A 24,200-nucleotide genomic window follows, 5' to 3' on the forward strand; every position below is an offset into this window, starting at 1 on the left:
TATTGAGTCTCCATATAAATTTTAGGGTAGATTGTTTAATTTCAAAGTATCATAGTTACTTTGATGGCAATTATGTTTAGTCTGCATATTGTCTTGGATAGTATTGTTATCTTAATAATGTTAAATCTAATTCATGAACACAGAATGTCCTTTCATTTATGTATGTCTTCTTTAGTTTCTTTCGGTGGTGTTTGTAAGGCATAAATTATTTTTAATTTTAGACCTCTATTTCTTTATTAGTGTTAAGAATGATACATTATTTAATACAATGGAATCGGCATATTTTAACTTTCTGTAATTATTTCCCCTGGTACCTTATGGATCTTGGTGGTATAATTTGTATTGTTTATTTTATTTGCAAAATAAAGTTGTATATATATGTTTATATTTTCTTTTTATCTAGAAGTCCCCAAATTATTTTTTTATTCTATAATTTAGACTTTTTATCAATACTTTTTCTCTCCAATCATTTTTTTAATCTAAAACTACTGACTTTTAAATTTTTTAAAATTTGAGAGTTATATTCTTCTTGCTAAGCTTCATCATAAAACGAACATACAGAGCCAGGCACTGTGGCTCATGTGCTTTGGTAGGCCAAGACAGGAGGCTCGCTTGAGGCCAGGATTTCTAGACCAGTCCGGGAAACAGAGCAAGACCCTATCCCTACTTTAAGAAAACAAAACAAAACAAAACAAAACAAAAAAATTAGCCAGACGTGGTGGCACATGTCTGTAGGCCCAGCTACTTGGGAGGCTAAGGCAGGAGGATTGCTTGAGCCTAAGAGTTCAAGACTGCAGCGAGCTGTGACTGCACCATTTCACTGCAGCCTTGGCAACAGAGCAAGATCCTGACTCCAAAAACAAACAGAACAGCAAATACCCAAGAATACAGTGAATCCCCCGCATACAAATGAGTTCCATGTCAAGAGCATGTTCATAGCCCAATTTGTTCATACGTCCAACCAAGTTAGCCTAGGTACCCAACTAACACAATTAGCTATATAGTACTGTACTGTAATGGGCTATAATATTTTTCTCACAAGCAATATGTAAAAAACAAACAAACACAAAAAACAAAACATTTTTAATGTTACAATACATTTCCTCGAAAAGTATAGCAGTACAGTACAACAGCTGGCATACAGGAGCTAGCATCGAGTCAACATGCATATTTGTATCTTTGAAAGTTCACAATGTGAAAGTTCATTTGTAGGGGACTTACTGTATAGGAATACATTATTTTTCTGAAAACTAGAAACATGACAGATGTGTCCTCTGACCACTTTCCATAGTCTTGGTCTTTCCCAGGTATATATTTCCAGGTAAAGTTACAGTTTTTTTCTTATGGATTTATTTAAGATTTTGATAGTTTAAAGATTCAATTTTCCAAATGAAACAAACTTTTTATTTAGATGGATTTTATTTTGCAGTATTTATTGTATATTCAGTTTAAATGTGCCCACTATTGTGCTAGGCACTTTAAAAGCATAAAGTATAAAGCTGTGCTCAGTGCTCTCAGTGAGCTTTCAGTAACAGGGAAATGAAGCATGCACACACAATAATAAGAAAGCAGTATCATAGTTATGATCGGTAGTTACCAAAATAATAATCATTGTTAAAGTAATACTTTTGGTCTTAAGAGATTTCAGATACTTCAATGAAAATTTTTATCTTGGAATCAACCTTGACAAATGGAATGATTAAAAAACATATATAATATCATTCTTGGTAGGGGAAAAATAGAAGCAAATGCTTTTAAAAATGAGATAATTAGGTATTCTAGGTATAGTATACAGAGACAGCATGATTACAATGTATCATTTATAATAGAAATTATGTTGGTTCTCTTATATAAACAGTTCAGACTCATGTTTCTAAAACTGATTATTTTGTATTCAAAGCAATGTGTAGACTAAGACAAAATTTTGAGTGGGGTAAGGCAGGAGGAAAGTTATTTTAGGAACTTTAATCTGGCAGCATTGGGTCATCATAAATTATCACTATTCGATTTAAGATTAGATTCTCACCATTAACCATATCAGTTCATCATGAGTGTTTAGAAAATGTTACTCAGACGCTCTATTGTCAATATTCAGTTTGTTACATTGAACATGAGTGTATATGGGTGGGAAGGTGGTGTATAGTAACACCACAGAATAGTTTGTTTTCATTTCTTATGTTTGGACAAAGTCATTGATGAGATTCTCATTCTTATAATATAAAAAGAAATTTTTTGCAGTTATGTTTGAAAACCTTTACAATGGAGAACCTTATGGTTATCCTCTCAGAGATGAATAAGGTTTTGATTTTTTTTTTAAATAAGCCTACTGGCTTTGGCCTGCTTAACTTTTTTAGTCTTGATTCAAACTCAGAGTGAATACTTGGCATTTCTAAAATGTTTTATGGTAGACTTAGAATGTTAATATTTAGATAAAAGAAAATGTTTTACTATTTTAGTAAGCTTTGTGACCACAACACAGAATAACTTTTAACATTTCTATAATAGGTCTTTATCAGAGAGTAAAATTCTACTTTATTTGGAAAATTTTGCTTCAGTATGAGACTATACCCTGTTTCTCAGGCTAAGTGAAAATATAAAATAGCCTTGATAGGAAGAAAGCAAAGTTCCTACTTCATTAGCAATCATGTATGAATCATAAAAGAAAAATGGGAGATCACTGGAAATATTTAGCTTTTCAAAGTTTTTAGGACATCTGCCTTAAATGCTTTAGGGATACAGTAAAGGCCAGGAAAGACAGAGTTGAAAGTTTTTTGGACCTATCCTAATTACTAATTACTAATGATAATTAGTAATGTGATTAATGTACCTCAAATTTTGGTATCTATATAAAAACATGCCTTTTAAATGATAGTCTAGTATATACTGGAAGGGTTTTGTAATGTTGTTTAAATATTTTCACATTGTTTTTAACTTAGAGATTCAAGCTTTTTGCTTATTATATGTAAGATTTTTTTAAACATCCTTGCTTAAAACATCAGATTCCTTCATAATGAGATACAAAGTTAATATCAAACAATACTTAACGTTCCTTTAGACATTTTTGAGACAGATTATAAGTATATATGTAGTTTAGCTTTATGTTGTATTGATGCAGGTTAAATGTATGACCCTATGGGTAATCTTTTTAAGCAAATAAAACTGTTTGGATGCTTTCCCAGGATGATTGGATTGCCTTCAAGGCGTATCTCTTCAATGCGGTCCCGAATGTAACGGGTGTCATTAGCCTTGCAGAATGTATCATCTGTAATTGAAGTTATGTTGTTAAACTGAAAAATAAAAGTAAAAAATTGTTCAGAACTCTGAGATCAACCTTTCATATCCCATGTAGTGGGATCCCACAGAATACTTTATCTAAAAGGTGATTTTAACATTGTACATACTGTGACTCTTTGAGGCAATAAAACCCTCTGTGCAACCTGAGCTCCCTTTTTATGTCTACAGTATTATTTTAGAAGAACAGACGCCTTGCTATCACTTAGAGTGACATCCATGTAAAGCAAAGTTCTGAGTATAGCTAGGATTACATGAGCTTGAGAAAGTATTCTGTTTTAGAGAATGCTCACTCAAAATGGGTACTGTGCCTAAATATTCTCTAAAAAAGTAAAAAGAATAAATGGGAATTCTTGTGATACCAAGAAGTCAGTTTTAGTTTATTTTCATTCCCTCTTCACTTTTGCATTACTTCACGTCGATGTACTATAAAGTCAACTGGAAAGTCTCCAAAAGCAAATGTTTACCACTATTTGGAGAAGGAAACAGAAATCAGAGGTCTGAGTGCTCCCTCACTTCAAATCTGTGTGTCAGGTTAACTTGGAGTTGCAAAGTGTAGACCTGGAGACATCCCACTCAAGAACAGCCTGCATACCTACTATGCGGCACTCATTAGGCTCTGGACAGAACCTGGACTTCTGGACGAGAGAGTTAATTTGACTAATGATTAATGCTTTTGATAGGCATTTAACTACCACACAACGACAGTGATCTATCCAAAATTTACATGTGAATGAATGAGATTCCCAGTGAGTCATAAGATTTTGACCCACAAATAAATAAAGTTAGATATTATGAAAGGAACCCTCATAATCATACCTGAAGATGAATCACACGTAGACTTTCTGGTAAATTAAGAGGCACAGATTCCAAGGCATTGTGATCCAAGTAGAGGAAAGAGAGGTTACTCAATTTCTGTAAGTAAAATTTTGTTCCAATGTTATTGAGGTCTTTCACAGGATTCAAGCAATATGTATGTGTTTATATATTACATGTTATATGCATATATATATATAGAGAGAGAGACTTTGTATATTGATATAAGCATGTATGAGTAGTATCCACCATTTTAGTATGATAGTTTGTTTTGGGTCTTTTTTCCCCTTGCTTCATGAGTAGTGTATTTTGGTTCTTTATGACAGCCAGTAGAGCTGTGCAGCATACCCCACATTTCTGTCCATTCATCTGATCTATGAATACCCAGCCCTCATGCCAACTTTTGGGGCCCTTTAGATTTGCCTTGGAAGCAGCTATGTGGTCAGTCCCTATGAGGGATTGAATTTGGATTCAGGTGTTACCCTAATCTCTCCGGCACCTCCAGAGCTTTCCATCTCAACTCCACCAGTTTCTAGCAAAGTAGTTATTCCCCAAAGCAATTTATTAAACATCTAGCTTGATCTGAGTTTTTCCTAAGGGCTTTTTGTTGGATTACTTCGTGATTAGTAACCCTTATTATGTATAATTATATACTATGATTTCAGGAGGCAGTTTCCCTTGACATTACTCTTTTACCTTACCTTTGATATCCATGCTGTCCCAGATTTTGCTGGTTCTTGTGTTATTTTAATCCTTTCTTAAGTACCCTACCACTCCACCATATGGGCCCTTATCTTCCCAGTGGGCTTATTCACTTGGGTTGACTTAACCTAATTTACCTATTGCAGCACAGTGCCATTAAACAGAACTACACAGTGACTGACCTTATTGTTTTCATACCAACTTGTCATGAATCCCTTCTATAATACATGTATAAGACCCAAAATGTTCAAACATTCTTTTTGTGACATGCTGATCAGCTCTTATAGGTCTTTATCATGTTTGTTATTAAAAGACTGACCACCTCAATATTTTCACGTTACAAACTTTCTTTATAGAAGTGAGTCTGGCTTTAAAAAGTCCCCTAAGAGTTTCTTAACTTCTGAGTCCCTTATAAGTGCATTAGAGGAACTCTGATGTAACTTTTAAAAATCCCATAAAGTTATAAAAGGATACCTTAAAAGTAAACAAAAAGAGACTGGGTGTGCTGGCTCATGCCTGTAATCACAGCATTTTGGGAGGCCGAGGTGAGAGGATTGCTTGAGCCCAGGAGTTCGAGACCAGCCTAGGCAACATAGTGAGACCTCGTCTGTACAAAAAATAAAAAAATTAGCCGAGTGTGGTGGCATGTACCTGTAGTCCCCGCTACTAGAGAAGCTAAAGCAGAAGGATCTCTTAACCCCAGGAGGTCGAGGCTATGTTAAGCTGTGATTGTGGCACTGGACTTCAGCCTGGACGACAGAGTGAGACTCCGACTCAAAGAAAAAAGAAAAATTTTTCTTTTCGTTTTGTTTTTTTGTGTCAGAGTCCCACTCTGTCGCCCAGGCTAGAGTGCAGTGGCACACTCACAGCCACCGCAGCCTCGCCTGCTGGGCTCAGGTGATCCTTCCACCTCAGCCTTCCAAGTAACTGGAACTACAGGCACTCTTCTTATATTTTCTAACAGACTGTTTGTTTTTCTTAAATTTTAAAATAGAAATGAGTGACTGGGCTCGGTGGCTCAGCCTGTAATCCCAGAACTTTGGGAGGTCGAGGTGAATGGATTGTCTGAGCCTGTGGGTTTGAGACCAACCCGGGCAACTTGGTGAGGCCTCGTCTCTACAGTAAATGATTAAAAAAAAAAAATTACCCAGACTTGGTAGCTCATGCCTGTAGTTCCTGCTCCTTAGAAGCCTGAGGCGGAAGGATCGATGGAGCCTAGTGGGTTGATGCTGGGGTGGCCGTAAGGGTGCCACTGCACTCCAGCCTGGGCAACAGAGTGAGACTCTGCCTCAAAAATAAAAATGAAAAAAACTAAATAGAGATGAGGTCTTGCCATGTTGCCCAGGCTGGCCTCGAACTCCTGGGCTCTAGAAACCCTCTCGCCTCAGCCTCCGAAAGTGCTGGGATGATAGGCATGAGCCACCACGCCTGACCAAACTACACATTTTAGGACAGATTATATTTTTGTGTGATTGTCATAATCCTGATGATAATGAATATTTGATATTTTAGGTCCTTCTGTTAGGAGTTATCTTTTTTATTTTCTTTTTGAGTCATGGTCTCACTCTCTCTCAGGCTGAAGTGCAGTGGCACCATCATGGCTCACCACAGCCTCCACCTGCTGGGCTCAGGTGATCGATCCTCTTGCTTCAGGCTTCTGAATAGTTGGGACTACAGGCGCACACAGCCACGCTTGACTAATTATTTTTATTTTTTGCAGAGATGAGGTATTGCCCAGGCTGGTTGAACCTGTGAGCTCATGCATTCCTCTTCTCTCTGCCTCCCAAAGTGCTGGGATTACAGGCATGAGCCACTGTGGCCGGCCTTGTATTACTAAACTAAGAAATGTATTTAATTTTTATTACAGAATTTTATATTAGGTGTCATCATGGAATTCAAAAGAAAATCTTTGTGTAGAATTTTAGGAACTTCCTTTTTCTGACATTTGTAAATTGCTAATACTGTAAGGAAAAAGAGACACAGAAAAAAGTATCATTTTGAGTTTTTATAAACTGTAAGTGACATGAGGGAGCCAACCAGGTCTGTCTAAACAAATATTTGCTGTGTGAATGAGGCTGAAGGGGCCCAATAGGATGGCTGTTTATTATGTAAATAATGCCTTTATTAAATTGAAATAGCTTTAAAATGTAATCAAAACAGAATTCTAGAACAATGTTTCTCTTTTATCATATTATCACTCATACTGTGTTTAGGTTTACTGCAAAATACAAAATACTTACTTTGAATGCATTTGCTTTGATTCCTCTGCTCTTGATTTTGTTGTGTTTTGCATTAAATAAAGTGAGCTTGGGTGGAAGAACTGGAAGTTTTAGTAGTCGATTTTCAGCAAGTGAAAGTTCTTCTAATAGAGAAAGTTTGGAAAAAGTACCATCTTCTATGTCTTGTATCAAATTTCCCGTAAAATCAAGTCTTCTTAAGTTAGCTTGAGAGGAAAAATATACCAAAAAAATATGAAGTTAAATTCTCATTGTGTAGAGTGAAGAAAATCATTTGTTTAACAGATGACTCAAACATCTTTTAAAAAAATGCCTAGTAAAGTTTCTCCAATTAGTGGCTCAGAAACGTTTTGTTGAATGCACACTGAGTGTCTATCTGGACCTGTTAATTATGCCCTTTCTAACTGGATTCCTAGAATCTCAGGTTTGGAAGGGACCGAATTGCCCAAGCTCACGGGTTCGAGACCAGCCTGGGCAACATGGCGAGATGTTGTCTCTTCAATAAATCAAAAAATTAGCTGGGCATGGTGGCACACGCCTGTAGTTCCAGCTACTTGGAAGGCTGAGGCAGGATAGCTTGAGCCCAGCAGGTCGAAGCTCCCATGACCGCGAGCGTGCCACTGCATTCCAGCCTGGGTGACAGTGAGACTCCGACCCAAAAAAAAAAGAGTCTTCCCAAATCTTTTCTGTTTGAATTCCTCAGGATGCATAGGCAGTTGGAAAGAGATTCTTATTGCAAGTCATGGAAAGTAAACATTACATTTGATTGAATCGAATCATGTAATATTTTTGGATGTTTTGCCAGCATCTTGCATTGTAATTATGAACATGTTATCTTAATTTTAATCTCTCTATGCCTTATTGCTTAACAAAAACAAAGACAAAAATTTTTGTTCCTGAGATGTTAAAGTGATACAGACTAAGAGAGAAAGAAATTCAGTATATGTGTGTGTATTGGTTTTGCCTGGGATGATTAGGGAATACAGTTGCTTCTCATTCGCAGTAGTCATGTTCTACAAAATTGCCACAAGTGCTAGATTAGTGAATACTGAGCCATTATTCCTGGGGGAAATACAGAGTTAGGTTTCTGTAAGCCTCTGGTCACACATTTTCATCAACCAGTTAGTATATAACTTTGTTTTGTGTGTGTGTGTGTGTGTGTGTGTGTGTGTGTGTATGTGTATTTTGTTGTTTGCTTAAAGATGCTTTATTTGATATATATTGTTAGTTCATTGACATTGCACTTTAATTCGTGTCTGAATGAAGCTTAACTCACACAAATATTTTCTCTGTAAGGCACACCACAGCCTTCGTGCATTAGGAGCATTAGACAGCACTTTGGTACTATGTTTGTGGTCTTTTTAAACAGTAAAATTGTCAGCAAAGGTCATAAAAATGTGACAAACATGGCACTAATAGACTGTGTATAGGGTACTTACTTACAGTATGAGAGCTAAAACCAGAAGACAGTGTCACCTTGTCCAACCTCAACTGCAAACATGCATGTCAGGTAACTCGAATTTTTTGCTACTCTGCACACTCCTGAGAGTGACCATGAACATACCATGTGTATTTATTTTAGCAATCTTAGCAAGTAGGTTAATTTACAAATATGGAATTTATAAATAATGAGGATCAATTATACTTCAGTTCACTTTTGAGAGCTACCAGTAGCATGAATTCAGTTATGGCTAATCTCATATATTTGTAGGAAAGCCTATGTGTATTTCTTGGTGTGATTTTCTCTAGAAGCACCTGACAACATAGTAGTCTAGAAAATTGACAAGAAAGTAGTGGCCTGGGATTGGGGTTTGGTACTGCAGAAATGGGGGATTCTGATGTGTTCATGGTACCACCCTAGTTGGGTTAAGGTTTGATAGAAGTACGAGGTTGTAGGCCGGGCTCAGTGGCTCAGCCTATAATCTCAACACTTTGGGAGGCCAAGGTGAGTTCGAGGCCAGTCCTGGCAACTTGGTGAGAACTCGTCTCTACAGTAAATCAAAAAAATCAGCCGAATGTGGTAGCATGCACCTGTAGTTCCAGCTACTTGGAAGGCTAAGGTGGAAGGATCGCCAGAGCCCAGCAAGCTGACATTGGGGTGGCCATGAGTGTGCCACTGCACTCTAGCCTGAGCAACTGAGTGAGATTCCAATTAAAAAAAAAAAAAGTACAAGATTGTTCATGACTTGGGAAGGAGTTATATGACACTTTTCTCAACACTGTTTCCATATTAGAATATCCAGAGAGTTTGGTTGTTTTTAATGATGTTGCCTGGGCCTTACCCCAGACATGAATTAGAACATCTGGGAAATAGGACTTGGTATTAGTATTGTTAAAACACTTTTCTAGATTTTTTTTTTTTTTTTAAGTAGGAGTCTCACTCTGTCACCCAGGCTGAAGTGCAGTGGCAAGCTTACGGCCACCAAAGCTTCTACCTGCTGTGTTCAAGTGATCCTTCCACCTCAGCCTTCCCAGTAGCTGGAATTACAGGCGTGCACCACTACGCCTGGCTAGGTTTTGTAGAGACAAGGTCTCACCAAGTTGCTTAGTAACCTGTGGGCTTAGGCAGTTTTCTTGCTTCCACCTCCCAAAATGCTGGGATTACAGGCATGAGCCACCGCACCTGGCCTCCTAGATATTTTTAATATGCAGTCATGAGTACAGGTAAGAAAATGCAGTTTCTGTGCTTTTAGAGTAAAGACGGAAAATAAAACACTGTGGTTAGAGAAGCAGCCCAGTTATATTGGTGCTGCTTACTGTCAGAGGTTGAAGGTTTGGGGTTGAGAAGATGTAGTTGCCCATATATTAGACTGGCTGTCAGCATGGACACTAAAGTCGCTAGTAAAGAAACATCACAGATGTGTCTGAATGGAAAGGGTTTTTGTGAAGCGTGGTAGATACTTACATACTTCAACATTGACAACCCTAGACATGATAAGCTGCAAAAAGCAACTAGATAGAGAGTTTTGTTTATATTAGTGAAATGCTAACATGAGTTAATACTAGTACCTTATTTCAACTTAACTTACGTATGTCTGCAAAATCGTTGGCAGTTAGCTTTTTAATTTTGTTGAATCGTGCGTAAAGATAGGCTGATTCCTTTGGCAAGGGTGGTACAGCTTCAATGTCGACTTCTTCGCAGTATACAGAGCCACTTAAACAAACACACAGTAGGCATGTGGGCATTTCTAAATTGGGAAACAAAGTCATAAGCTGTAGTTTGAAAACGTTTGGCCTCTAGTGGTAAAATTATTGCTGATGAATGCTGTTACTAATTTGAAGAGAGAGTTTATAAAATCATAGGAGATGGTGGGAAAGATACTCTGTCATGGTAACTCCTGACTTACATTGTGCTTCATAATTCACCAGAATATTGTTTGAGAATCTGTAATCCACATCCACCCTTTTTATTCTCTGTTTTATTGGTAATTATTTATTAGCTCGACAGTTATATATCCTCATTTGAATACCGAAAAAAGTTCATATTTCAGACTGGTGAGAGTACTAATGACTTTAGAAACCACTAGTTAAATATGCCAACCATTAACATGAAAATGAGAGTTATTGCAGACACTGTTCGGATCCCATAGCATCCCAAGTCATTTATTGCATTTACTTGTCACACCTCTTTTCCTTAACCTGTAATAGTTTCTTAGTCTTTATGTTTCATACCTTTTACTTTTTTGAAAAGTACATGGCTTTTTTTTTTTAACTCTGATGCCCAGGCTGAAGTGCAGTGACACGTTCTTGGCTACTACAGCCTCAATCTGCTGGGTTCAGGCGATCCTTCCACTTCAGCCTTCCAAGTAGCTGGAACTGCAGGCACACACCATCACACGGGGCTAATTTTTCCGATTTATTGTAGAGATGAGGTCTCGCCAACTTGCCCAGACTGTTCTCGAACCCTGGGTTCAGGCAGTCCTCTCACTTCTGCCTCCCAAAGTGCTGGGATTACAGGCGTGAGTCACCGTGCCCAGCTAGGTACAGGGCTTTTTAAAAAAATCTTTAAACTTATTTTCAGGGAATTCATTTGGCAGAAAGTTTTTCAGTTGGCAGAGGTTTCTCATTTTTATCAGGAGCACCATGGAGATGATGTTGCACTCTCAGCACCTTGTATCAGGAGGTACATGGTAACTGTTTGTCCCATTCCTGATATTATCTTGGCTCAAGTGTTGTCCACGATGTTTGTCACTGTATATAGTTATTATTGCCCACTTTGTAAATAAGTAACCTCTGGAGAAGTACTTTAAGACTCTAAATATCTAGTGTGTCATGCTTTCACCCACTAATTTTAGCATCCATGGATGATTCTGACTTGAATCATTTATCAATAGCATAGTTGCCAAATAGTGATTTTATAATTCCATCATATCTTCTACATTTGTTAGTTGGCATTCTGCTATAGGGTGGAGAATTCCCTTCTTATTTACTTTTTATACCAATGTGAACTTGTAGATTTCCTGTCCCATGAATTGTAATGTATTTTCATCGTGTTTATTTTAATAATCAAATTGTCACGATTACCCAGTGAGAGCACTGTCAAGCTTTTTTTCTCCTGCCACAGCTTTTTATGGCTGATTGACATACAAGAAATTGCACATAACTTCAATTATACAATTTGTAAATTTTTGGCATATGTATACACCTATGAAACCATCAGCACAATTGAAATAATTAATATATCCACTGCCCCACAAAGTTTTTTCACACCCTTTAGTAATCTCTCCTTCCAATTCTTCTCTCCCTAGGCAACCACTGGTCTGCTTTTCATCAGTATACTTTAGTTTGCATTTAGGATGATTTTATGTCAGAAGAACTGTGCAGTATGTACTCATTTGTCTGGCTCCTTTCACTTCGCATAATTATTTTGAGAGTCACCCATTATTACCTATATCAGTAGTTCATTCCTCTTAAGTACCTAGTAGTATTCTATTGTCTCGATATATACAATTTATACAGTCATCTCTTACAGACATTTGGGTTCTTTCTGGGTGTTGACTATTTCAAAGAAAGCTGCTGTGAACATTTATATACAAATTTGTTTGGACTTAATGCTTTCATTTCTTTTGAGTAAGTACCTAAGGAATGAAATGACTGGGTCTTAATGTATGTGTATGTTCTACCTTTTGAAGAACATCTCAAATTATGTTCCAAAGGTTTGTGCATTTTACATTCTCATCAGCAGTGTATGAGAGTTCTAGATATAAGCCATTTGTCAGATTTATATTGTGCAAATGTTTTGTTCCAGCTACTTGGAGGACTGAGGTGGAAGGATCGCTGGAGTCCAGCAGGTCGAGGCTGCGGTGGCCGGGAGCGTGCCACTGCACTCCAGTCTGGGTGACAAGAGGGAGACTCCAATTCAATATATATATATTGAACTTCAACTTTGTTCTTCTTTAATGTTGTTTTGACTATTCTGGGACCTTTACATTTTCATATACATTTTAGAATCAGCTTGTTAATTTAAAAACAGTCTGTTCAGATTTTGATTTAGATTGTGTTGAATCTGTAGATAAATTTGGAGAAAACTGACATCTTCATAATATTGCATCTTACAGTCCTTGAATATAATATATTTTTTCCATATGTTTTAGTCTTCTCTAATTTTTCTCAGTAGTGTTGTCTAGATTTCAGTGTACAGGTCTTATATGTCTCTTACGCATTTATACCTATTTATTTCATATATTTTGATTGGCTTTTTATTTTTAAATTTTGTAGAGATGAGGTCTCACTCTTTTGCCCAAACAGGTTTCAAACTTCTGGTCTCAAGCAGTCCTCCTGCCTTAGCCCTCCAAAGTACTGGGATTAGATGGGTTAATTTTTAAAAAAATTTAATGTCTTCATTGTGGTTTGAGAACTTCCTTATTTTCTGGCTTTGCAAGAGACCCCAAGCCAATTTGCATTTTCCTTGCCCCAACCCTGAAATGAACTACCTCTTCAAGAAGCACTGGTTTCTTTTAGTAGTGAATAGTGGTAGAAACCAAGATCCAGGTGCTGGGTGTGCTTATCGCTACTGGAACCTCATTACTTTTACGCTCTTTCAGCAGAGAACTAGGAAGCATGTATGTGTGTACATTTGTCTCTTTCTCCAAATATATTACCTGTGCATACAGCATGTATATAAACATATACAATACACATATACCCTATATGCTCATATGCATATGTACACATACTATTTGCATACATGCACACAGGCACACAGAGAGATAAGCATGTCTATATTTCTGTATCTCTTTATATAGACAAACCATGAGTTAATTAATACTAACATCTTCTGTTCCAGCCCAACTCCAAGGTTGAACTTGCAGCTTTCTACCTTTCCATATTTCTAATGACTCTTTTCCGACAGTGAGAAACCTGACTCTCACTCTCTACAGTATATTTACTTTACCTGGCTCTAGAACATGCATTCAGTAGTTTTAATATTGCTAAATCCTAACACTGTGGAAAACAAACCTACTCACTAGGATTTAGTATTTGTTTATAGTTCTTTTAGCCTGAAGGTATATAGTCAAAGTACTTTGTTTAGACTTACTTGAATCAGGTTTTTTTTTCTCCCTTAGTGTGTTATTAATTTGAAATACAATTAAGTTTATATTTTTCCGTTTGTATTCCAATTTGGGTTCTTTTTTTTTTTTTTTTGTCGAGTCGGTGTCTCACTCATGGCCACTGCAGCCTCAACCTGCTGGGCTCAGGTGATCCTTCCACCTCAGCCTTCCAAATAGCTGGAACCACAGGTATGTGCCACCACACCCAGCTAATTGTTTGATTTCTTGTAGAGTCAAGGTCTTGCCAAGTTGCCCTGGTTGGTCTTGAACCCATGAGTTCAGGCATTCCCCTTCCCTCAGCCCGAAGTGCTGAAATTACAGGTGTGAGCCACCACACCTGACTTTGGGATCTCTTTGCTTTACTATATGAAACAGCATTTTTCTAAAAATCAGTCTACACAAAAAGTGTATACTCAGAAGTGCCACTCTCTCACCCCCAGTCCTTTTTAGTCTGTGTTTTTTTCAGAGAAATAATTAGACACATGTATATTTTCTTATATCTCTTTCTTTCTTACATGAAAAACAGAATGTTTTAGATATTCTTTTGCACTTTGTTTTGTTTCACATAATGTATTCTGGAAATCACTCAATTTTGGTTCTTAGAGATCTTCCTCATTCACTGTATTTTTAGAGACTGGATCCCATTCTGTTGCCCAGGCTGGAGTGCAGTGGTGCAATTATAGCTCACTATAACCTTGAACTCCTGGTCTTAAGCCATCTTCCCACCTAGCCTCCCAAGTAGCTAGGACCATAGGTACACACCACCTCACTTGGCTAATTTTTGTGGTTTTTGTAGAGGTAGAGTCTTGCTGTGTTGCCCAGGTGGTCTTGGATTCCTAACCTCAAGTGATCCTCTAGCCTTGGCCTCTCCAAGTGCTGGGATTACAGGCATGAAACACTACACCTAGTCCCTTTCATTTTTACGGCTGTGGACTCTCTTGTGTGGGTGTCCATTGTTTCTTCAGTCACTCATCAGCATTTGGGCACTTAGATTATTTTTGATATTTCACAATTGCTATTAATGCTTCAAATTTTTCATTTGTATTTTCTTATTTCAGAGGTGTATCTTCAGGATAAAATTTTTGAAGTTGACTAGTTGACTGCTATGCTAAAAAGTTAATGTATATACATTTTTTTAGATTTTGCCAAATTCCTGTCCAAAAGTGTTGTACTGATTTCCATTCCTGCTATCAGTGTTTGAGAGTTTCCTATCCCACAGCCTTGCTAATGGAATATATTAATATGTTGACACACTTTCATTTTTTCATCAGATAGGTGAAAAATGGTATCTCAATATAACTTTATTATGCGTGTCTCTTTGTGTGAGATTGAACATTTTTTCGAGTTAAATCATTTTGTGAATTATCTGTGCATATCTTTTGCCTGTTTTTCCAGTGGATTTTTGGTCGAAATCTTGTTCTCGGTTTTTTGTTTTTTGTTTTGTTTTCTTGTTTTTAGTCAGATTCTCACTCTGTCATCCAGGCTGGAGTGCAGTGGCTTGCTCACAGCGACCCCAGCATCGACCTGCTGGGCTCCAGTGATCCTTTCGCCTCAGCCTTCCAAGTAACTGGAACTACAGACACACACCACTGCGCCTGGCTAATTTTTCAATATGTTGTAGAGACAAGGTCTCACCAAGTTGTCCAGGCTGATCTCGAACTCCTGGGCTCAGGCAATCCTCTTGCCTTGGCCTCCCAAAGTGCTGGGATTACAGGCTTGAGCCACCATGCCCGGCCTTGTCCTCGGTTTTTAATAGTTCTTTATAAGTATGAGATATTAGCTCTTTTATATAGTATGTTATTTATTTGTTTTTTTATCTAGTTATGTTGTTTGTCTGTAATATATGTTCCAAATATTTTTTTCCAGTTTTTCATTGTCTTTGACTTTGTAACATGCATTTATGGGGTCAAATTTATTCTTATTTACTATTGCTTTTGGACTTTGTGGCACGCTACACCCAGGTTATTTTCTAATATGTGTATGGTTTCATTTTACATATTTAGAGTTTTTTATTCTGTGTAAGGTAGGGATCTTATTTTATCCTTTTTCAAATAGCTACCCAGTTTTCCTAGCACTATTTTTTAAAAACACCTTTTTTCCTTCAGTAATTTGAGTTGGTGCCCTTATTATATACTAAATTGTCATGTGTATTTTTGTCTGTTTCTGGACTTTCTGGTCCACTGGTCTCTTTGTTCATATATCAGTATCACGCTTTTTAAAGTTTAAGTAAAGGCTTGTGTATGTTATAATGTATATAGTGGTGCATTTAGTCTCTGCATATACCTATTATCGTTCAGTGTTTCCTCTACTCTTTGTGTATGTTTTTTCATTTGAATTTTATAATTAATTTTTCTAGATTTATAAAAGTATTATTGGTAAATTTAGTGGGATTGTCTAAAATTTATAAATTTAAATAGATCTGACATATTTATGATATTGAGTCAGCCTATCCAAGAACAAAGGATGTCTTTCTGTTTGTTCAAGTCTATTTTTACTTTAATAGTTTTCAGATTTTTAAAGATATATTTTTTGTTTTGGTTCATCTTAATTTTTATTGTAGCAATATAGAAATTAGTGTGTGTGTTTTTAATGTTTTCTTGTGAAATAATGTTCTGTGATAGAGCAAGCATAAACCAAATACATAGGAACTATTAAGTAGGACTTATAGTTTGTTATTTTGTGGTGTTTTTTGTTTTAATTGAAATGTACATTGTAGTTATTTATATATATACACACACACACACACACACACACACACATATATATGTGTATATATATGGCCTTTGTCTTCTATGAGTTTCTTGAAGGCAATAGTTATGCTTTATTTACCTTATCCTGAGGATGTACATTGTATTTGGCAAATAACCAATGTTTGAGTATTTCTTGAATTGATTTTACATGGACAAAACGCCACACTTTGTGGAGGCTAAGTTTGGACTAAGCTTTGGTTATTCTTGAATGTTCTTGTTCATGTTCCTTATTCATAATATGGCATGGCAAGAGATGTGCACTCTCAGTATATCTGTTCCACTTTATCATTTACAACAAAATTCCACGGTTTGTATTTACTATATGTTGAGGGAATCTTTCATTATTGCAAGGAAATATGTTCCATTATAGTTGGCTTTTTTTTAGTTGGAGTTTCACTTTGTCACCTAGGAGTGTAGTGGCACAAAATGGCTCACTGCAGCCTCTACCTCCCGGGCTCACAGGTGATCCTTCCACCTCAGCTTCTCAAGTAGCTGGGACTACAGGCATGCAATGCCACGCCCAGCTAATTTTTTTAAAAAACTTTTTGTAGAGATGAGGTCTTGCTATGTTGCCCAGGCTGGTCTCAAACTCCTGGGCTCAAGTGATCCTCCCATTTAGGTCTCCCAAAGTGCTGGGATTATAGGTGTGAGCCACCGTGCGTGGCCCTATTATAGCTATTTTTAAAAGATCCTTTTGAAAATGATTAAAATACAGAGTATTCATACTTACCATCATTTTCTTTCTTGGGGGTTAATGGTGTTACACTCTCATCTTTTTGTAATTGAAGACTTTTCTTGTCAGGTATTACTACAGTTTCCTTTTTCTGGCAGAAAAATAAAAGTCTGTTATCCAGTGCGATTAATTCTAAATTTGACTGTAAAACCAAGGGATCACAGACAACACTACCTTCTCAAGTTACAGATAATGGCATTTCTTTTGTGCTCCAGTAGGATTTCATACATATTTCATTTCATCAATCATTCAGTTTTATTTTATTTTTATTATTTTATTATTTTGAGTTGGGATCTCATTCCACCACCCAGGCTGGAGTACAGAGGCATGATCATGACTCAACACAATCTCAACCACTTGGGCTTAGGCCATCCTTCCTTCTCTGCTTTCCAGGTAACTAGGACTCCAGGCGCTCACCACCACTCCAGACTCATTTTTTTTTGAGTTTTAATCTCTGTTGCTCAGGCTGGAGTGCAGTGGCATGCTCATGGCCACCCCAGTGTCAACCTTCTGGGCCCCAGCAATCCTTCTGCCTCAGCCTTCCAAGTAGCCGAAACTACAGGTGTGCACTACCACGCCTGACTATTTTTTTCATTAATTATAGAGACGAGGTCTCACCAAGTTGCCCAGGCTGGCCTTGAACCCCTGGACTCAAGCAAACCTCTCACCTCGGCCTCCCAAAGTGCTGGGATTACAGGTGTGAGCCACTGTGCCCAGCCCAAGTTTTTTTTTGTTTTTTTAGTTGGAATCTCATTCTGTCACCCAGACTGGCTGGCAGTGGCACGCTCACAGCCACCCCAGCATGAACTGCTGGGCTCCAGCAATCCTTCTGCCTCAGCCTTCCAAGTAACTGAAAGTACAGGCACACGCTACCATACCCAGCTAATTTTTTGATTTATTGTAGAGATGAGGTCTCGCCAAGTTGCCCAGACTGGTCTTGAACCCACGCGCTCAGGCAGTCCTCTTACTTCGGCCTCCCAAAGTGCTGGAATTTTAGGCATGAACCACTGTGTCCGGCCTAAATTTTAATATAAATATTTGTTTAGCTTGTTTCTCTTCTAGACTGTGAACTGCTTGAGTAAAAGAACCAAGTCTTTTTGTTTTATATCTCCAGTGACTGAACTCAGTGCTTAGTAAATGTTGAGAATGTTAAAATTGCAGTTGGGAGCTAAGAGAGAATTCTCTGAGCTAGAATGAAAGTTTTTTTGAGGTGAAATATGCTATATGGTTCTTGTCTGAAATGAGTTCCTTGTTCGAATACTACCGTTTTGAGCAGGACTAGAGCTCCAGCCATGCCACGTGTGTTGAGGACTGATTAAAGTCTTTTGGTCTCTTCCCAGGGTGGCCTTTTAGTTACGTATATGCCTTTGCCCTTGGAGCCCCCCCCTTTTTTTTTTTTTTTTTGAGTTGGAGTCTCACTCTGTCACCCAGACTGGAGTGCAGTGGCCGCTCCCGGCCACCACAGCCTCGACCTGCTGGGCTCTGAGGATCCTTCAGCCTCAGCCTTCCGAGTAGCTGGAACTACAGGCGCGCGCTACCACACCCGGCTGATTTTTTTTTTTTTTTTTTTTTTTGATTTATTGTAGAGATGAGGTCTAGCCAAGTTGCCCAGGCGGGTCTTAAACCTGCAGGCTCAGGCAGTTCACTCACCTCGGCCTCCCAAAGGGAGGGCTGAGCCACCAAGCCTGGCTGGAGCCCTTTTATTCTATGCTACTCATCCCACTCGGGCCACTGTGTACGCACTCTGGTGTAATCGGGGTCGATATAATCCGCTTTCTTTCCTTTTCTCCGAGTATATATTCTGCCATTAGATGACGGTGTACTATGTGGGATCCTATTCTTTCTGCCCTTCGTAACGCCTGGCATTAGTCTCAGTTTTGACTCCTGACTGCCCTGAGCCTTCATTCTCCCCTCTATGTGCTGGTTGAACAGCTTCCTTCCACTTTGCATTTGTGCACCAAGTCCTGTTGAATTCCGCACTCTTCCACAGATATTTTTAGTCCCTGCATTTATATTAAAATAGATAAATTTACAAAACCTTGTACAGAGGGCCAGATGTGATGACTCACGCCTGTAATCCCAGCACTTTGGGAGGCCAGTGTGGGAGGATCACTGCACTCCAGCCTGGGCAACAGAGTAGGACCCTGTCTCTAAAAATCAAAGTACAATAATGTCCTGTAAAGAGAAGAAGCAAAGAAAAAATCATCTCTAAAGTTATAAACTTTTAGGGACCAGGGAATTTTGAAACTGTTTTTGATAGGTTCAAATTATCCAGGTGACCTAATAAATTATGTTATGATGGGCTTCTTTTTTTTCTTTTAACTTGAAGCTTTGACTGCTGAACTTGAAGTGATGAAGCGATAACTATTTTTTTTGTTTTAATAATGGAAAAATATAATGCTAGCATATTAATTAACTTCCTTGAAAGAAATAAGCTACAGTGTTAATATTTGCTCATTGTGTGCCCCCGAAAAAAGAAGAGAAATAGCAAGTATAACTGGTTAATCTTAAAATCTTATCTGTCTAATTTATAGTTTAAAAGAACTTCTAAAGTGCTCGATATTGTTACTTGTTTGGCTGAATTTCTCATTTTGTGTGTGTGTGTGTGTGTGTGTGTGTGTGTGTGTGTGTGTGTGTGTCACACACAATTGGCAGCAGATACTTATGTGCTGTGTTAACCTTTTCCTTACCCAACATTCATTTGTGTGTGCCAAGAAAACCACAAGAAGGCCGGGTGCAGTGGCTCAAGCCTGTAATCCCAGCACTTTGAGAGGCTGAGGTGAGAGGATTGCCTGAGTCCATGAGTTCGAGAACAGCCTGGGCAACTTGGTGAGACCTCATCTCAACAATAAATCAAAACTGTTAAACTGATTTAGAAAGAAATCCCTATATTAAGTAGTTTTTCTGTTTTTGGTACTGTGTGTAGTTGACATATAAATTTTTGTGAAATGCTATAGATATAAAAATAATCAGTAATCTTTATTTCCTTAAATAGTTTTTTCTATATCGCTAACCTTAAGCTGATAATTCATTTTTATTTCTCCTAATATACATTTCTCCTATTTTATTTTTGAGGCAATATGATATGCAAATATAGGACATTGTGTAACATTACTTAGCATATAAATTGCAGCTGACCAGGGATCATCTTAGTCTAGTTTCCCTTGCATTTTATTTTTTGGTTACTATAGATACTGTTTGGTTACCATAGGTACTATTTATTAATTTGGGAGGCATCGTACTCTAAAAATATAATCTTAGGGGCCATTATTATGAATTACTTTGAAGCATTCAAAGTGCTTTTTCTTCCCCCTTATCTTTTCAGACACATCAGGAAAAACAAAAACATGCATTTAAATGAGCACTATTTTAGAAGCTAAATTTATAGTAGAAATAAAGTACCTTAATATTTTTTCCATCCAGGTATTTTTCCTCATAATCTTGACTAAATATGGTATCTTCAAAATTATCTGTTCCATAATCATAGATAATGCGTGAGTCCTGCTGAGTTGGTGGTGCTGGCTTTATCAGAGGAACAAACAGTAATAGCAGAAGTGTAGACTGCAGAATCTTCATTTTGGCAAAAATCAAGGTGACTGGAAGTTAATAAACTAGTGTCCTGCTGACTGTGGGACAAAACTCTTTTTTCCCTGGAAATAAAAATGCAGACTATCGAAGCAATATTTAAAAGCTTAGAAGACGTTTTTGGCAGAGTGAACAGAGTAGGGGCCAGAGAACAAGTATTTAACCCTTAGTGATCTTTAATTAGATGCTCACAGTTTGTGAATCAGTGAAAATTCTGAAAAAATTGTTTCAGAAAATAGTTTCATTTCTTCTCTGTCAAACATCAAGAAATGCTGATAATTTAAGTTTAATTAAATAGTTAAATTCTTTGAACAGAGGTACTGGTATGCAATTGAAATCTTAAGTTTACCTGTAGTATAAATAGTTAAAATAAAGACTCAAGATCCTGTCTCACGTGAGTTCAAAATATCACATTTCAACCTTGCTACTTTATTAGAACTCTTGATTTGTATTAGTGTGAACAGAAACAAGTTCCAAGAAATGTTTCAAAACCTAAATATTACATTTAGCATTATGGAAAGTAGTCATTAACACTTAACTTTAGGTGACACAGAACATAGGAAAAGCCATACGTCTTTAATTTTCTTAGTTTGTATCACTATTTTTAGTTAATAGTATTGTTTTTTATAAAGTTAAACTATGAAAATTGAAAAAGATTACTTTGCAGTCTAGAGGAAATATAGAACTTTAATCAAGGAACTTTGAGGATTGTAATGGAAAGAATTCTTTTAGGATCATCAGTGGATTTTATCTAGTGGGTGCACGTTTCAGACTTTTTAAAAATAACTTCAAACAGAATCACTCGGAGTTGCTGATACTGCATTACAGATGCCAATTTGTCTAAAATCTGGTGGTTGAAAATGAAGAATAAAATGAGTTTGTGACTTTTGCAGCCTTCATGGATATTAAAGTTATACATGATATACATAAGTACTTGTTAAAAAGTAATTGTTCGAGATAACTGAAACTTAGAGAAATTAGAGATGGCCTGAACATTTATTAAGGCTGTTAGTTATTTAAAATAATATGCGAAAAACAAGCCTACCGTTATAGCTGTTTTGAAGTTTTTTGTGGTTTTCCTCAATAGATGTTCATGCCTGTGCATTAGCCCCAAGTGGGAGGGTGAATGAGGAAAGCTGTGGATTGATTTCAGACTGTTGAATAAAATTTCAGGGCCCAACAGTTTTAAGAGCAGTTTCCATGTGGCAGAGATCTTTGCCAACATTCTTTCTCCAGGGTGAAATGCAGTGTGCTGTACAAAAGAACTGTGCTTGAGATGTTTGTAACTGCTGCACTCAGTCTGCTTCAAGTAATTGTCTATAAACGTGTCATTTAGTTATTGTGTAATAAATGCTAACGTTTTAGTGAATATTAAGTTATGAAAATGATGTAGTTATAAACTCATGCTTTTCATTTTGATTTCCCAGGAGGTAAAACATCTGCTTTTTTAATGTAATAGATTACCAAGCAAAAGCATAGTCTGTGCTCTTAGTTTTATGAGGATTAAAATATTGTCCTAGCCGGGCTCGGTGGCTCAGCCTGTAATCCCACGACTTTGGGAGGCTGAGGTGAGTGGATTGCCTGAGCCCGCGGGTTCGAGACCCGCCTGCTCAGCGAGACCTCATCTCTACAGTAAATCAAAAAATCAGCCGGGCGTGGTAGCGCTTGCCTGTAATTCCGGCTACTCGGAAGGCTGAGGTGGAAGGATCGCTGGAGCCCAGCAGGCGAGGCTGCGGTGGCCAGGAGTGGCCACTGCACTCCAGTCTGGGTGACCAAGTGAGACTCCAACTCAAAAAAAAAAAAAAATATTGTCTTAATATTATAATTAATATTTGTCAAGAAATTTCTGATGTAACAATTAGCTTTAGCACAAATTATTTTATAGTTTTGTTATTTGGGGTTATTTCTCCCCCTTATTTTAGTTGCATATAACAAAAAATCAAAGCATGAGAATTAGTTTTTTAAAAATACATATGAATTTGATTTATAATTTTGGGGGTTGGTAGTAAAAGATACTTTTGCTGACTGATGGAAACTTTGAAAAAAATATTTTAATATTAAACTTGATTTTAAAAAGTTAAAGTGGGGCAACCCCCTTGATCCCCTCCCCCTCTGAGAGCTTTTCTGTCCTTTCAATAAATCCTGCTTTCCCACTTAAAAAAAAAAATTGAAGTAGTATTGTAAGATACTAAAAATACAATGAAACTTTTTTTAAGTCTTTGAAATATGTAATAATCAAATAGCAGACATTGTTCTACATTCTGTGGCAAGTTAACAAATAAGTTGGATAGATATGTTCAAATTTAGAGACATAGAGATTCATGATTTCACTAATAATATGGTTCAATTCTTTATCCTACAGAAAATTATTTTGTGGATTATAACGTTTCCTTGAAAAGTTATGACTAATTAGATACAATTTTATTAGCATTCATTCATTTAATAAAAGTTTATTGAGCACCAGTTCTCTGCCAGAACTACAGACAGGTAGGAAAGCAAAATGCAGTTTCTCCCTCCAAGGAATTTTTGTAGTGCCTATGTCTATAGGAAAGGCAGCAAGCAAGAAACTAGAATGCACGATGGGGCTCGCTGCAGGTTCTGTGATAACCTGAGAGAGGCCACAAACCTTGATGGGGTGAGGACAAGGAGGCTGCACCCACGCTGACTTTTACGGAGAGTACAGGAAAGGAGGGTACGGGCAAGTGGCGAACTGTTCTAGGCAAGGGCAGCATCACACAGGCAGGGGGGCGGGGGTCAACCATCCAGACAATGTGTAATTTTGCATGTAGCTGGAGCTTGGAGGGTGAGAGAGAGGAGGTGAGGGGCGTGGACTGTATTAAGAGATGTGATCAGATAGGGGCATAGAGATTAGATTAAGGAGAGTCTTTTGTATCTCTCTGAGGTGTTTGGGCTGTAGTCTATAGTCAGTGAGAGACCACTGAGAATTTTTTTTTAAGTTGGAGTCTCACTTCGTCGCCCAGGCTGGAGTGCAGTGGCACACTCAGGGCCACCCCAGCATCCACCTGCTGGGCTCTGGTGATCCTTCCGCCTCAGCCTTCCGAGTAGCTGGAACTACTGGCATGTGCTAATTTTTATTTAATTTAATTTAACGTAATTTATTTTATTGTAGAGAATGAGGTCTTGCCAAGTTGCCCGGGTTGGTCTCCAACCCGTGGACTCAGGCAATCCGCTCGTCTCCGCCTCCCAAAGTGCTGGGATTATAGGCTGAGCCACCGAGCCCAGCCTGTCCACTTTTTAATGGGGCTGTTTGTTTAGGAATTCAAATCATTCTACAAAAAAGATACCTCCACACGCATGTTTATTGCAGCATTTTTCACAATAGCAAAAATGTGGAACCAACCATGCTGCCCATTGAAAGTAGACTGGATTAAAAAAAAAGTGATACATTTACATGATGGAGTATTATGCAGCCGTAAAGGAGGACAGGATTATGGACTTCACAGCAACCTGGATAGATTTAGAGTCTGTAATACTCAATGATCTATCACAGAAACAAAGAACTGAGTACCACATG

The 24,200-nt window shown here is 37.7% G+C and overlaps 1 protein-coding gene across 3 annotated transcripts; it reads right to left on the reverse strand.

The window, feature by feature from the left end:
- Nucleotides 1-1,333: 1,333 nt before the first annotated feature.
- Nucleotides 1,334-21,911, reverse strand: OGN (osteoglycin). 3 transcript variants are annotated; one of them, XM_008062866.1, is made up of 7 exons: nt 21,711-21,911; nt 20,483-20,730; nt 17,078-17,171; nt 10,076-10,234; nt 7,050-7,252; nt 4,111-4,206; nt 1,334-3,287 (listed from the first exon to the last, which is right to left on the reverse strand). In XM_008062866.1, exons 2-7 carry the CDS (start codon nt 20,654-20,656, stop codon nt 3,117-3,119), a joined length of 897 nt encoding a protein of 298 aa, XP_008061057.1. In that variant the 5' UTR covers nt 20,657-20,730; nt 21,711-21,911; the 3' UTR covers nt 1,334-3,116. The 3 variants fall into 3 exon arrangements, with proteins under 3 accessions (XP_008061057.1, XP_008061052.1, XP_021570434.1); XM_008062861.2 differs by having other exon boundaries at nt 20,483-20,650; nt 21,711-21,908; XM_021714759.1 differs by lacking the exon at nt 21,711-21,911 and having other exon boundaries at nt 20,483-20,826.
- Between the last annotated feature and the right edge of the window lie 2,289 nt (nt 21,912-24,200).

Source organism: Carlito syrichta, unplaced genomic scaffold, assembly GCF_000164805.1.
Source record: "Carlito syrichta isolate Samal-C Ts95f unplaced genomic scaffold, Tarsius_syrichta-2.0.1 Scaffold97032, whole genome shotgun sequence".
Classification (NCBI taxonomy): Eukaryota; Metazoa; Chordata; class Mammalia; order Primates; family Tarsiidae; genus Carlito; species Carlito syrichta.

Coding starts and splice junctions, on each gene's coding strand:
- OGN (XM_008062861.2), bottom strand. CDS start 21,890: ATGTTGGCAAAGATCTCTGCCACATGGAAACTGCTCTTAAAACTGTTG. Junction 17,172..20,482: donor TGGATGGAAAAAATATTAAG/GTACTTTATTTC, acceptor TTTTTCTGCCAG/AAAAAGGAAACTGTAGTAAT. Junction 3,288..4,110: donor TACGTGTGATTCATCTTCAG/GTATGATTATGA, acceptor TTTATTTTTCAG/TTTAACAACATAACTTCAAT.